Raw genomic sequence first — 15,547 nt, forward strand, 5'->3', positions numbered from 1 at the left:
TTCTGGCGTCCACCCACCACCACCTCCTTCTCCTCCTCCTCCTCCTCCTCCTCTCCATCTGCTCCAGTCCACTTGTCAGCAGCAGAGCCGCTGCACGGTTGCGCTGCACTGATGCAAAGTTCATGTCCAAGCGGAAACATACGGTGCGGACCGCAAACCACGGAAGATGTAGATGTGGTGAAGTTGTCTCTTTGCGAATTGACTGCGCTCTGACTTTATTTTAAGGTAAGATTTTTTTCTTAAAAACGGAGTTTGTAAATCACTTTGTTTGATGTATGTTGCGCAACGTGTAGTAAACAGCTAGTGGCCATGTCAAAATCAACAGGAACAGTTATTTACAGTCACTATACACAGTCTAAACTGAATCAAGTCTTGTCGGCTTTCTATAAAATAACATTTGAGTGCATCACTGTGCGTTAAAGGAACAGAAGTGTCTCTCTTATAAAATCTCCACTAAATCAACCTTCGCATGCTTATGCCCACGTGTTGTCACGTTGTTGTCACATAGCCTACTGTCTTAACAGTTCATGAATCAGAGTCCAAACATGTTGAATAAAAGTACGCTACATCACTGCGCACTTAGTTAGCTAAAAAGTGAGTTCATGTTTCTGGTTATGGAAGGACTTGATCACAGTTATGATCACTGTTATAGATGTGAAAAACATGCTTTAACAGTATTTGTCATCTTTAAATAACATCTGTCAGGAGACAAGTCTCAGAGCACTAGAGAGGCCAAATAATGTGCATCCAGATTTCATGTGCATCATTCAAAATACTGCATCATTATCCTGCAGAAATATCACAAAGAGTCTCAGAAATCCTGACAACATATAGAAAGCAATTTGGCATTTTATGCCTGTATCAGTGTTTGCAATGGCGAGGCAGTTGGCCTCTGCACATCCTCTTCTACATAATCACTTCCCATGAGATCAGCGGAGATTTGTGTTTTTGTCATCATTGAATGGAACTTGCTATTGAAATATGAACTGTAAGCCCTATTAGATATCAAAGAAGGTGGAGGTGAGCCTATGTTTGATGGAGACAATCAAAATCAATTGGTCACTGTGCTCCTCCAGTGGAACCACAGAACAACTGTTCTAGAGTCGTGCCAGATCTCAGACCAGTAGGTTGGCAGCCTCTCAGGGAGGTGGCGTCATGGTTAGATAGAGTCAACCATCCAAACATCTGGCCTGCTGAAGGACACTTCCGTCTGTCCCTGCAGCAGTATAGGGCTTCAGTTGACACTGACCTTTGCCCTGCATGGAGAACGACGAGCAAGAACCAAAAACCTGTAAGAATTCAAGGTGGAAATGGAGGCCATGGTCATGGAGTCTACCCCGTGGCACATCAATTGCACAGACTCAAACAAGACTGATTGGGAGTTCCATTAAACGGCCACTTTAACTTTGCCTCTCTGTTTATGTTTGCTTTGTGGAAGTTTGGAGAGGCAACATTTCCTTATACTCTTTGTTCAGCATGGCTATTTAAATTGAATGAGATGTGTTTGCACTTCACTGTTGCCTGGCTTCATTTCCTCTGTGATCTGTTGTCCCGTACATAAAAATAAAAATAATTCATGAATGATCAAGTCATGTAAAACTTTATTTGTCCCCAGAGGTCACTGAACTAGTTGATAATATGCAGTGAATCCTTATCTCAAATGTCTCTTCCTGTGAGTTATTTTGTTGACTCAGTAGCGCATTAAGAAAAGTGTGAGAGGGAGTGAACAGGAAGTTCATTTACAAGTCGAGTGCTCAGATAAAACACATATGTCACATCACACAGTGTTCACAGTCTGATACTGCCAGACAACACCATGAACCAATGTCATCACACTCAGATATCATAACCCAATATCATCACATTCATTAATCGCCACAGTTAGCAAAGCAGTGCAGAGCAGACTCCCTTATCCCTAGGCCTAGGAGTGTATTGCCACGTTGCAGCAGTATATCCTTGTAAAGTGAGTGCATGTTGTATTTTAGAGTCATGCGTAATGGTCAGGGTGTTCTGACCTCAACCACAGTTTGCCAGTGACGTGGTGTAAAAGGACCATGGCTCTCCGGTCCAGTGGAGGAAGCAACCTCAGAGCTGACCCACTGCTCCACAGCCCTGCACGTGTGTGTGTGTGTGTGTGTGTGTGAGTGTGCGAATGCACAGATGAATTTCCTCCTGAGCAACTGGGATTGAACGGCCCATCAAATGTCATCAGAGCCCTTTTCTACAGTTTGTGGCTCTGTGGTACCAGATGCTTGCAGGGAGAGTGACAGAGAAGGGAAGCATGTTTGGCAGTGTGTATGTTTGTGTGTGTGTGTGTGTGTGTGTGTGTGTGTGACAGAGGGAAAAACAGAGAGATAAAAGACAGAAAGACTAACTGAAAAAAAATAGAAATCTGGAGGGAAAAACGATGAAGAAAGGCGGTAAAAATGTGTTTCTCATCAGTGTCCTCAGATCATTTATTTGATGGCCATAATAGATGTCGTCCAGTCTGCGCTTCCCATTGCACGCTGTTCCCATTACGCTTTCCAACCCCCTCATCTGTCTCTGTCGTTGCAATCAGACAGGCAGCTCATGCAAAAACAGGCTTGTTTATGGAAGTCTGTAGGCACAATTTACGAAAAAATGACATGTGTAGCCGATCTGAATTTCTTTATATGAACTTCTATTTTCTAAATATTCTTTCCAAAGTGAATGTCGGTGCTGGTATTACACTTAATTGTACATGAAGACATCTGACTTAAGCTGTGTGTACTGCTCACATAGCCATGAAGGAAGAAGAAAACCATATGAAAGGTTGTAGCTATCAAAGCAAGAGCAAACATGTAAATTATAGACAAGCAATGACTGAAATGCAAAACCAAAATGAAGGACAAATGGGGGACAAACTAGGTGTTGACAATGACCGTAGATGTTTGTTTATCTGCCTCTCACCTTCTCATGCCCCAAAGGCACTAATCACGCCCTTAAGCCAAATTTTAATGAGCTGAGGGATCAGAAGTGGTCAGGCAACTTCTGTCACACCCATACCTTCATGATATCTTCCCTCCTCCCCTATGTTTAGGTTACAGACAGTGCCTGCTATCTGTGATGGCCACTACTGAAAATTTGTCCTGTTAAGGTTTTTGGGAAGGTATAATCTCAGCCCAGGCCAGTGCCCAGTAAGAGTGGCACCATCAGCTTGTTTAAGTTGTTATATCACAGGTCCAGATTGGCCTGGCAACAGTCTCAGCTAGTAAAACCAGGAGCCTGCGACATTAATCCAGCACTGGCTGCAGTTTGGCGAGATCACATGTTTGGAGCTTACTAGAGCTCCGATTGCCCTGGAGTCTTTTCTTCAGCAGACAGGAAGAAGGTTCTCAGTGTGTATCCAAGAAAAACAGATACATAGGCCCTTTGGAAGTTGTAGGGAAAATGTCTATCTCCGGAAAAGTGGATTTATGCTATTAATTTTGTGAATAAATCTGTCAGGTAGACCTGGCATTTCTGCAACTTAGAGGGGTTGAACATGCAGACAGGGGCTCTTGTTTTTATGTCACGTCCCAACATGGCACGTCACTCTCAATTGTTTTAATGTTTTAATTCAGTTAAATATAAATGAGGTAAAATGTTTACATAAATATAACATTAAGAACATCACCTCCCACCCCTACAACAACTTAATAACGTTCAACTAACAAGAAAATATTAGGCATTTGTGCTCTATAAATAACTAAATAATCGATTCTCAAAATTGTTGTCAATTTCCTGTAGCTCAACTAATCTCGTAATGCTGAAATAGCTATAATAATATATTTATTAAATATATATTATATACATCCATACGTATAAGAAAAGTGCTGTTGACTCAGGAGAGAATAGTTCTTGTACTGAAATGAATATTAATCATATGAATTAGACTTAGAAAACACACAAGACTCTTCCCGTTGTACTCAGGTTTTATATGTCAAGCTCAGTCCCTGAACACATTCTTGAGAACCTCCTGACTCCTCAGAGAGAAAAACAGAGAGCAAAACATTCCCAGCATCAGTCAATCCAAAGTTTTAGTTGCCTGACACATTTACGTGTGCCTGAATGCTCCTGCTTTGGTCTTCAGTCTAGTGTGTAACTCACATCTCTCTCCTTTTCTCTCTGTCCATTCTCTTAGCTGGCCTTAAATGAACTGAATGAAAACACAGAAGCCCCCCTACCTGGCACCCATTGGAGAACTAAGTGGATTGAAGAAGGCAGAGAGCAAGTGAGGGAGTCAGGGTGGGAGGAAAGACAGAAGGGATTAGGAGCTAATCCAGTGCACGGACAATCCTGCAGGAGCCTTATCTTCCTTTCAGGATGATGCACAAAAAACAGTTGCTGGATTACGGGACCTTACTTAATAGCCCTTTTCAAGAAAGCGTCACCCTCCTTTTTCCTTTGCTCTGGTAACCTCTTATAGGTCTGTGTCTTGGGTGCAGAGGGACCAGGATACAGAGGTCAAAGAAGCGGGGCGTCAGGCCTGGTGACAGGATGTCCATGGTCAGTGTGGTGCCACACATGGATAAACCTCTTTAGTGGGAGACGGTGCATGGCAGTGGACCCCCCGTCCTCTCTGCTTGGACTTTGAGGAAGACATGTGCAGAACAACTTATTGAATGAGACACAGAAGATCCTCTCAGAAGCTGGCGTCTGTTGAACACACGCATAAAGGACTCACTGCCAGTAAGTGAAAGAGTGGAGACACTGATGTTTTGATGTGTTTTGGGAATTACTTTCTTTAAAAGTGCAGGATTATAGAGCATTACTGAATGTTTCTGAAGCTAAAAGGAGAAGGCAGGAGTAAAGTAGATCCTGATCGATAATCAGTGAACAAAGCTAACCAGAAACCTAAATAATAGTGAGAAGGGAAGCCACAGTCTGGTGGAAATGGGCAGATAAAGTTCTTAAACAGAGTTATTTATACATTTCAGCAAGTGTGCTGGTGCAGTCCAGTCACAATTTGTTCTAAAAATAGAGCCTATCTGCTACTTAAAAGCTTCTTTTACTAGGTTTGGGTAAAAGGCAAATTAAATATACTTTGGTTTTTCAAGACATCTCGGTGAGGTTATATCCTTTTAGTATTGCAAGCAATATGCAAGTTCAAACTGACAACAAGACAGTTTTCCAAGTCTAAAAAGATAAACAATTAAATTAACACAGTGTTTAACCCAGCTGAGTTGTTTCGCAGAAATTACATCTCAGTGTATTTGCAGTTGTGGTTGGATTTTATATTTCTAACCTGTCATTCACTGAACTAGATCTGAAGGATCCAGCCAGCCCCAAACTCTCCAGCCACATAAGCTGTGGTAACCAGAATAAATGAAGTGTGACCCCGTAATTCATCTTCTTTGTTGTTTTGTCATGACTGAAAGCTGCTGTTGTGCAGGAGAAGTGAGCTGAGCATTTGGTCATTTTGGACAGACGTGCAGTACTTGCTGTGCATGATGGGGACAGAGTAAGAGGAGAAACAGGACGGGATTTAGACAGGCACTTGACCGACTCTACATCCATACTGTCATCTTTCAGTGTAGATCCAAAAGGGAAGCTGTGGGCCGAGAGTGGATGAATAGTTGGCTCTGGCACTGTAGAGAATGGATTATAAACACATTCTCTGCCAACTGAACAACCACATATTTGTGTTTTCTGTTCTCACTGTCCCAGCATTTATAGTTTTTTCTTCTCTCTGCTTTTACAGTGGACCCTAAACTGGAATTTAAACTTGACTGACATGTAATCAGAGCACAGACAGCCTCATTCGAGTTAAAGGGAAATTACACAACTTTTTGGTCACTATGAGTCTGGGAAAACTGCCAGGGATTAAAGGCCTTGTGTCTGGCTCTCAGGGGAAACGTCGTTTCAAGAGCGAGCTCTCCGTGGACATGATCAGCCCTCCGCTGGGTGACTTCCGTCACACTATGCATGTTGGTCGTGGCGGGGACGTGTTTGGTGACACTTCCTTCCTTAGTAACTACGGGGGCATCAGGGAGCCAGGAAGTCCAGACTCAGCAAACAGCTCGAAGACAACTGGGTTCTTCACACGTACCTTTCGGCATGTGCGCAAGAACTCTGGGGCGCGGCCGCGAGGGGGCTCCCGTGACTTGTCCTCCCCACCACCAGACATCTCACCCATAATCAAGAACGCCATCTCTCTGCCCCAGCTGAACATGGACTCCCCCAATGGGTGCAGACAGAGGGTGCTGTTTCCCAGCTCCATCAGCTCAACAGATGACGCCTTCTGCACATATGGTGAGATAATAGAGTAATTACTTCCAGCATGGGGCAGGATTTATTTTAGTACCAACTTCATCTTCATTAAAATACAAAAATCATTTGAAAGAGCTGAAGAAGTAAAGGTTGGATATAACAACGGTTAGTGTTTACAGGAAGGAGATGGAACAAAGTGAATGTGTAAGTTTAGTCGAGTGGTCCACAATTCATTTTTTCATTAAAGCCTTGAATTACATAGTATATTTACTGTGGGTTTTTATTTAGGATAAAAAAAACAATGACTGCAATTGCAAAACAGAATCAACAAACCAATTCAAACAATGGGTTTTGGGATGTTCATATAAAATTATTTAAATAAATAATAAAAAACCACAAATGAGTCTTGGTAAGATCATAATCACCATAGATCATATTCATTAGCAAGGCTCAGAACATCACTCTGAGATCAAACAGAGCATGTGTGTCTGATTTGAAATGTCAAGATCCTGGAAGAGGCATATGGGTAAGAGTATTTTGTTTTATTTTGGTATCTTTAGGTTACAGTAAACTCAGAGGCAGAATGATCAATGACCTAGGTATGGGCTGCAGCCGAGTGGTAGAGCAGTTAGGCATTACTCACCATTAAGGGGGGGGAGTGTGGTGGACTATATCATGAGAGTTGCAGTTCTGACTATACACTCTCCAGCAGACCAAACAGAATCAAGAGCTGCTGGGCTGACTTGGTGCGAACAGGACTATAAATGCCAGTGAGCACAAAACAAGAGAGGGGTCAGACTGCCCTCTCCCTTTCAGCATCGTTCCCACATTCCTCCAAGACAACCAGCAAACAGGCTTCTTCTGAGTCATCTGGAGTCACCTAGGCAACACCTGTACACAATTAGGTCAATAAACACAAATGCACACAGCTGGTTTGGGAGAAAGAAATATACTTAGGAAATGCCCACTATATATATACTACTATCATCTAAATGTGGCTGTGTCACTGCCTGAATGAGCAGCACAAATACCATTCATTGTATCTGCTAACCAGTCAGAGCTTATCAGGCAGCAGTGTGCTGAGTCCGGACTGGAAATCCCCTTTCTGTCTCCAGATTCCTTACCTAGTCCATAAGGAATTTTCCCAAACTGATTGATGTAGAGCTGGCATACAGATGGTGAACTGAAGGATGATGGGAGCTTCTTGTCATCAGTGGGTTTCTCAGTTTGTAATCATTATTTCCATCTTTTCATATATACACTCATACATATACAGGAGTTTTTTATACAGATGTCACCATCCACTAATTTGCAGAGTTCAGTCTTGAAAATAAAGATAACTTCACTAAAAGTGAAAAATTAACAAGGTGTATTCCAAAGTAGAAAACTGTAGGCACCAGTTGAGTATTAATTGGAGAAAATGTGCAGCTTTACTGCAAAGGCTTAACACTGTAAAGAAAAACAAAAAGTAAAAACGGTAAAGTAAGTTAAATACAATTTCTCTCAATGTGCTGTACAGATGTAACAGATGTGTCAATCACTCTTTACTGGACTGTAGGAGCACAGCAGGGATTTCTGACACAACTTCTATTGTTCATGAAGAAGGGAAAAAGTCTGAAGAGATAACTCTTGTAGAATAAAGAACAGCTTTATTACCAGACCAACAGCTTGTGGTCTTTATCAGGTCTTTACTGGACTCCTATCATGATACACCATGGCAATTCCTAGTTTCTAGTGATTTCACATTCATCTCTGTCTCTCCATCTATTGCCAGAGTTTGTAACATTAAGTCTGTCCAGGAGACAGAAATCTCCCTGCAGGATGTTTCAGTAGTGGATTATAGTGGATTATAGGGTTGTCACATTCTGCCACCCTGTGGTGAAAGAATGTAATTGAGATTTACACTTTCTATTTAACAGCTTGTACTTAAAGGTCCCACATTATTTCTTCTTGATCATTTTTAGAAAATGTATTACCGGTATGTCTCTGGTTAAAAATAATGTGTTTCAGTTTTTTGTCCAAACCCCTGCATTTTGCGTGAAGGTTGTACATCTGAATTTTGAAGACTATCAAGTCAATTTAATCAAAATATTGTAATGCAATAATGCAGTCCGGCTCAAGGTTACGAATACCTAGTTTTAGTATTTAGTTCAGATCATTTTAGTGACTTTGTTGTGTCTGTTTGCAGGTCTGCAATCTGGGTTTGTCACGCTGCCCCGCCTCTCTCGCCTTGACAAACAGTTCCAAGATGTAGACGTCCGGAAAGGGTGTATACCGGACAGCGGTGGCATCACACTGACACGCTCAGAGTCCCTCACTTCGTTCACTGTAGACCTCGGCCCTTCCCTTATGACTGAGGTACTGAGCTTGATTGACAACCCCAGCTGCCTTCAGATGTCCAGCCAGGCAGCAGGTGATAAAGAGGAAGGCGAGGAAGAGGAAGAAGAGGATGACGGCTCTCTAACAGAGACGCCTGTGCAGAGCCCTGGGCTGAATTCACCCAACCCATCCATGGGGAGCGGGTCATTCAGCAGGAAGATGGACAACAGGGGGCACTCTTGTAGCTCTGACTGGACAGAAAAGGAGGAGGAGCGGTCCTGGAAGACACCAGATGTGTGCTCTGGGTCTCCTCAGAGAGTGGAGCCTGCCATGGAGGCAGAAAGGTTCCAGAAAGCAGCTGATGTGCTGTCTCGTCATTATGGCGGAGGGTCCTTTACAAAGGGAACGAGGATGAGCAGCGACACCACCTCTCCTGCTTTCTCCCACAGCAGCAAAACATCATATGCCTTTTCTGAAGAGGAAGAAGAGATCAAAGTCTAGATGTTGAAACTCTTAATGAAAGAGAGCACAAACTTCATTGATACAATAAAATCATTCAAATCTACCAGTGACTGAATTCTGGGTTCATTTCAGGTCAGAGAGGCTGAACAATATGTACTATTCTGTTGTTCCTCCATTGAAACATTCTTACTCTTCTCACATGCATCTATATATTGTCATTGGGTGTCATTGATCAGCTACCAGATCCTGGTCTTTTTTGCAGGATAGATAGATGACGCTGAACTTGACCCTGGACGTTCCCCCTCAATCTGCACTACGTTGCTGCCGTGATTTTATCCAGATTGTTTAAACCATTCTGAAGCTCTAAGTCACTGAATGAGACTTGTCAGGACAAAGTATTAATAATGACTTTTTTTAGTCAGTCAGTAACAAAGATTTTGTATGTCCACCTGCATTTATTATATTCATAGCAGTTGACTAAATATACTGGAGAACAATGAACAATGACTTCTATTTTATTTTTATATTTTTTCACGCTGTACATAATCACTCACTACATAATCATGATGTTAAACAGCAAAATGTATTTTACATAAATAAAGCCATTCAGGTTCATAGGTCTGAGGCGTCAAGCTGAACCTGAAATTAGAGGTTTTGTAACAATTGTGTTAAAACCTCTGCACATAAATCATTTACAAAGCTTTCTGCAACCCCCTAATCTAAATTGAAAACTGTTTATTATGTACTGATGTGTGGCATATTATTAGTACTGTTGCTAACCTGTTACAAAGAAAATGGAAATGTATAAATTAAACCTTTGGTAAATGGCTACATTTATATAGAGCTTTTATCCAAAGCTGTCTACCCACTGGGCCACAGACTAACAAACAAACAAACATAAAATTCCCTTTTATGAAATGTATCAGAATTTCCATAACTGCACATGTTCAACTATTCAAACTTTCCTTAACACAATAATTCGAACTAACAAACTTTCCCTTCAGCACAACATACCTCAGAACACAGTAGGACTAACTCTTCTGTTTCATTACCCTGAGAATCCTCACAATGTCAGACCCACTCTAAATGTTTGGTATGAACTCTTTTGTTTTGGAATTTTCTACACCATGCCAGCGTAATTTCTGTTCATTGCTCAAGGTATCTGTCTTCAGCTTCTTTCCTGTGGAGTAGAAAGAGGGCAATCTCACATTCTTCCCTCTCCTGAACTCACATAAGACCTTGCTGTGGATTGTCAGCTTTTTTTAATTTTTGAATTGAATTGAAATCTTTATTTCAAACATGCAAGGGAAAGTATATAAAAAAAATGAAATAAAATAATGTTTAAAAACATAGGAGACAACAGCAAACAAAGTAGCTTACCCTTCTTTCCTGTGTTAGCAGGAAGAAGTAAAACGTATGTATTCCTACCCCTTTAATTCTTACATTCCTTCAATTTACAATATTTATATTTATTATTATTATGTTGTTATATACATCCATATGTATATTTATACATACATAAATACATACATACATACATATACATATATATGTGTATGTACATTCACATATACATACATACATATATATACACATACACACACATATTTTATTATATACACAATATTAAAGTGACCACTGACAAGTATTTATTTATCTAACCTCGATTATGTACTTATTCAAACAGCAAAAAATACAACAAAAAAACAAAACAAACAAACAAACAAAAGACAAAAAACATAAACAAAGGAGCACTCCTACTTTTGCTACACTGCCTCTTGATACCTCCTGAAAACAATTTCTTTGTACTTTTTTGAAAAGGGAAATGTTTGGCCATTGCTTTAGGTTCTCATGTAGTTTGTTCCACAATTTAACTCCGCAAATTGATAAACATAATCTATTAGTCTTAAAATTTCTCCTTCCCCTTAAATCGTACCCTCCCTCCCACTCAGAGAACATATTTTGTATATTCCCAGGCAATAGGCTATTTCTTGCTTTGGACTTCACATCAAAACAATAATAAAAGATGTAGTTTGATGACATATGAAGGATCATGAGAGTTGTTGTCTTCATCACCATGGCAGTCAGCTTCTCCTGCTTAGTGTTCAGTGTTCAGATCATTCAGGATTTTTGTACTTTGCGCCAAATTATCAGCAGTTATTTATTCTACATAGTTCTGGCTGTACAGGTTAGCAAGATAGGTTAGCTAGGGAAATTTTTATGTTAGTTTTTAAGGTACCTATCTGCACAGTGAATGAGCTAATCCGTGTGGTAAATAGCCGACCTAACTAATAAGCCTTCTTACCTGTGTTACTGCTAGCTCCTTCTTTTTTTCCCCTTTCGGATGTTACATCAATATTCTGCGCAGGTGGTACTGTAGCCTATACAGTGGTAATTCTATAATAATAATAATCCTATTTTAAAATCCCTCATATATTTAGATGTGATTGCAGATAAAGGACATTCGGCTATTAATTGAAGTTTTACGTAGTATACCATTAAACATTTACAAAGGTGCACACATCATCACCACTAAAGTAATAAATATTGTACTACCACATTTGAGGCTTTTTTTTTGATCTCACAGACTTATCAGTTTTCCCATGTCATGAATGAGCAGGTTTAGGGGTCCATTATGATGCAAGCCATTAATAATAATAATAATAATAATAAAATATATAATTCTCTGTTTGGGGCCATTCTGCTGTCTAATGAGTACCTAAATGGGTATTTTAATGTTGTTCCCCAGATCCCACCCACTCCACACAGGCGTACCAACCAACAAGTAGGAGTTGCTGGTGCATTGACAAGGATGTGATTACCTTTTGTTTGCCAATAAATTTGCCAGGCTGGAAACAGGTTGTTTTGTATAATTTTTAAATGTTTATTCACTTAATAACTAATGATTTACCATTAATTTAAAAGGTTTGTTCATAATGACTTTGTGAGTTTAATAGGCATACTTCTAAGTGATTAATGATACATCTATAAATGATATGCCGATCATTTACTAATGACTTGCTCATAACGTGTTCATGATTAAACAACCAACCACATAGGCTGAATATATCCTTTGGAGTCCCACTGGAGTGGACAGATGTATTTTCAGTCACAGAACAAGATGTACAAGAAATAAATAATTCAAATCTGATTAAAAGTGGTGCATCTCCTTTCCTTTCCCTCTATTTGGAATTTATGATGCAGTATATCAAAATGGCAGGGATGTAAAAGACCATAATCAAATGAAATTGTAGGCAACGCTTTGGGGGTCCATGATATAATAACTTGAATGTCTCAAAAAGGCTTCCAAATATCTGTCCACTGTTTTGGACATCATGCATGAAAGTGTTAAAATGTACTGATTTGCATACATTTGACAAGGCACTGCAGGTGAATAGGATAAACATAACAACTAAAGCATATCACCACAGAACTTCCCCAGTTAATGATTTACATCAAGTCTTTACATCGAGTCTTTTCTCCTGTAATGCATGTGATTAGATAGTTGTGGTTAATTTAGAAGAAACATTTTGGAAGTTTTATTTCCATTAGACTAAAGGAAGACATGGAAGCAAAATAAGTCAAAATCTCAAAATTGACCACTAGGCCTACAAGAAAAAAATGTCGTACCCTAAACATTTACTTCATTAATGTGAGGCTCCTCATCTAATAATTATCTATTATCTACCAGCTATTATCTAGCTGTTTCATTGTACATGTACAATGACAATAAAGATTCTATTCTATTCTGCAAGTACAGTTTAGTGTAAAGATTGTTGACTTTGATGTCACGAGTCCCCGGCTGTGAGTCTGTGTGAGTTGTGTGTGGGGAGCTTGGTGTGTTTTTTGTTCGTCCGTCTCTGTTTGTTTCTCCCTCCAGTCTGGGGAGCTTGGGCATGTCTGCTGTGGGCTCAGCTCACACCTGAGAGCAGAGCTGGCAGCCATTAAGCGACCTTTGCCGTGGCATAGGGCCCCATGACGGTGAATGCTAATGCTAAGCTGGATTGCTAAACTTCATGCAAGCTCTTATTTCAGCCTCTCTCTTAAACAAGCATTAGATGCTCCTGTCTCTTTAAGCCCCCCCCAAAAAAGCCCAGTGTGTTCTGATTGGCCGAGATCCTGAAGCAGGATGATTATGCCGCTCAGCAGTACAGACAGACTAAGCATAGGAGTTGTCAGCTGTTATTGAGGCAGCAGGCAAATTAGCATATATGGAAAACCAGCTCTGTATGACATCATTAAGAGTCAAGCTTTGGTCAAGAGTAGAGCTTTGGCCATGTTTAACATGAACATCTGACACTGAAACATTATACATAAGACAGAAAATATAAGAAGCCTAATAAGTCTCCTTTAATGTGTGTGTGTGTGTGTGTGTGTGTGTGTGTGTGTGTGTGCGTGCGTGTGCACGCACAGTTATGCATACATATGTACTGTGTGACAGAGAGATAGGTTGACAATGAGACTAACACCAACTCAAGCAGACCAAAGCAAATTATCAGCAAGCAGAAAGAAAAATATATTGAATACTGGAAAGAAACAACCAAAACACAAAGTAAATTACAATGTTATCTGACCCTAAAAAGAGAATTCACACTGGCAAATTACTTGAGTACAATAAAATGTCCCAAACTAAGAAAAATGTTGACAACATACAGACTGAGTGAACAGGGACGTGCACAGACATTTTGGTGGGCAGGGGCTTTTTAAACAAGACAAATATATTAACTCAACAACATTTTTACTTTTCTACAAAATAATCGGTTCACACAGAAGCCGCGGTCTTCTTTAGTAATCATTAGGTTTATCACAGGAGTAGGTGACAGCAAAGCAAACTATGCCACAATGTGCATGTTTTCTATGCTACTAGTTTCAAGTATATTATTATGACATTAATAATTTGTTTATTTTCACAAGGCAATAAATCGTTTAAATTCTTTTGGTGTTATTGGAATACATAACACTTCACATAAATCTTCACACTAAACTGTGGCATTGGGCTGCAGGCATAATTAAAATAAATGTTATTTAAATACTAAATATTTAAATACTCACAAGCAAGATGCCAAATGAGTAAAGATAACCTTCAGCTTCACACAGCCAAGCAACAGAATACTGAATTGCCTGAATACATTAATATATTGATCAAATACTTTATTATTGTGCTATTACCCACTGAAACCAAGCTTTTGTCTTGTTAATCCGGAGGGCGATGCAAAGCATTTAACAGAGTACTTGTACTTCTGTTGTACTCTGAAAAACAGGACAAGAATCGTGGGGCAAATAAGAGTTTGCAGCAGTGAGGTAATACTTTACTCTATCTTTCCTACTCTTGAGGTGCTATTTCTTTGCACTTTTACTGAGCAATCCACTAGAATCTGAAGGCCGGCTGAGCGAGATCAAACAACTGGGTGTGTGTCCCACCCACTGAAACCGAGCTTTTGTCTGTTAATCCGGAGGGCGATCTCAGTTGTAATGCCCAACACCTGTGTGCAATTAGACTCATACTACTTCAGTGAAACCTACCACTGAAGCGTCAGCGTCGGCTCCTTGGGTAAAGACCAGCAAGTCTACCTGTGCGAGTCCACTGAGCAAGGCCCCCTACAAGAGTAGCTTTTTCCCTTCCCGAGGCACACCTACTCACCTAAAGCTGCCAGCTACAACTACACTCAGGCCATGTGCTACCATACTATTCCTATTGTCTCCGGACCACGCAAAAGGTAACATGCCATCAGGCACAGAAACCAGGCACTCAAGCCTTTAAAACAGGCACCAACCACATCTGTTTACTTGTCTGTTGGGTCATGGAACTGCCAGTCGGCAGTCAACAAAGCTGACTTTATCACTGCTTATGCTAACACATTATCTCTTGGGCTACTGGCGCTCACTGAGACCTGGATCAAACCAGAAAACTCTGCTACCCCCGCTGCGCTGTCCACCAATTACTCTTTCACCCACACCCCTCGGCCGTCTGGGAGGGGGGGTGGGACTGGGTTCTTAATTTCCAACAAATGGAAATTCACACAGCTGCTACCCCTGAATCAATATGCCTCCTTCGAATACCATGCTGTCTTTGTGTCCGCTCCGGTAAAGGTCTCTGTGATTGTCATATACCGTCCACCAGGACAAATGGGTAACTTTGTGGAGGAGCTAGACACACTGCTGTCTTCAATCCCAGAGCATGACTGTCCCCTACTTGTCCTCGGTGACATGAACATTCACTTAGACAATTCAAACTCAGCAGACTTCCTGTCTCTGATTCAGTCCTTTGATCTAACACGGGTTCTCAGCCCCCCGACCCACAAAGCTGGCAAGGCGCTTGACCTCGTTCTTGTCCGAAACTGTGTCACAGAGTGCCTAACAGTCACACCTCTACATGTGTCTGACCACTATTTTATTCAGTTCACGGTATGCCTACAGGAAAAGCCCATTCTTCCAACACCATTGGTTTCACACCGCCGCAACCTGTCTCCCACTCACTTTGCCTCAGTGGTAGCTTCCGCTCTACCTTCCCTCAACACATTTTCCTCACTTGAGGTCAATGATGCCACACAAT

At 40.8% G+C, this 15,547-nt stretch overlaps 1 protein-coding gene across 3 annotated transcripts; it reads left to right on the forward strand.

Annotated features, from left to right (window-relative positions):
• Positions 1 to 53: 53 nt before the first annotated feature.
• cdc42ep1b (CDC42 effector protein (Rho GTPase binding) 1b) lies at positions 54 to 9,823 on the forward strand. Of its 3 annotated transcripts, none has more exons than XM_046069783.1 (4): positions 54 to 225; positions 4,145 to 4,692; positions 5,705 to 6,255; positions 8,402 to 9,823. In XM_046069783.1, the coding sequence occupies exons 3-4, from the start codon at positions 5,802 to 5,804 to the stop codon at positions 9,031 to 9,033; spliced, it is 1,086 nt and encodes a 361-aa protein (XP_045925739.1). In that variant the 5' UTR covers positions 54 to 225; positions 4,145 to 4,692; positions 5,705 to 5,801; the 3' UTR covers positions 9,034 to 9,823. The 3 variants fall into 3 exon arrangements, with proteins under 3 accessions (XP_045925739.1, XP_045925750.1, XP_045925746.1); XM_046069794.1 differs by having other exon boundaries at positions 5,853 to 6,255; XM_046069790.1 differs by having other exon boundaries at positions 4,430 to 4,692.
• The last annotated feature ends 5,724 nt before the right edge of the window (positions 9,824 to 15,547 follow it).

The sequence above is a fragment of the Micropterus dolomieu genome, linkage group LG02 (genome assembly GCF_021292245.1).
Source record: "Micropterus dolomieu isolate WLL.071019.BEF.003 ecotype Adirondacks linkage group LG02, ASM2129224v1, whole genome shotgun sequence".
In the NCBI taxonomy this organism is placed as follows: Eukaryota; Metazoa; Chordata; class Actinopteri; order Centrarchiformes; family Centrarchidae; genus Micropterus; species Micropterus dolomieu.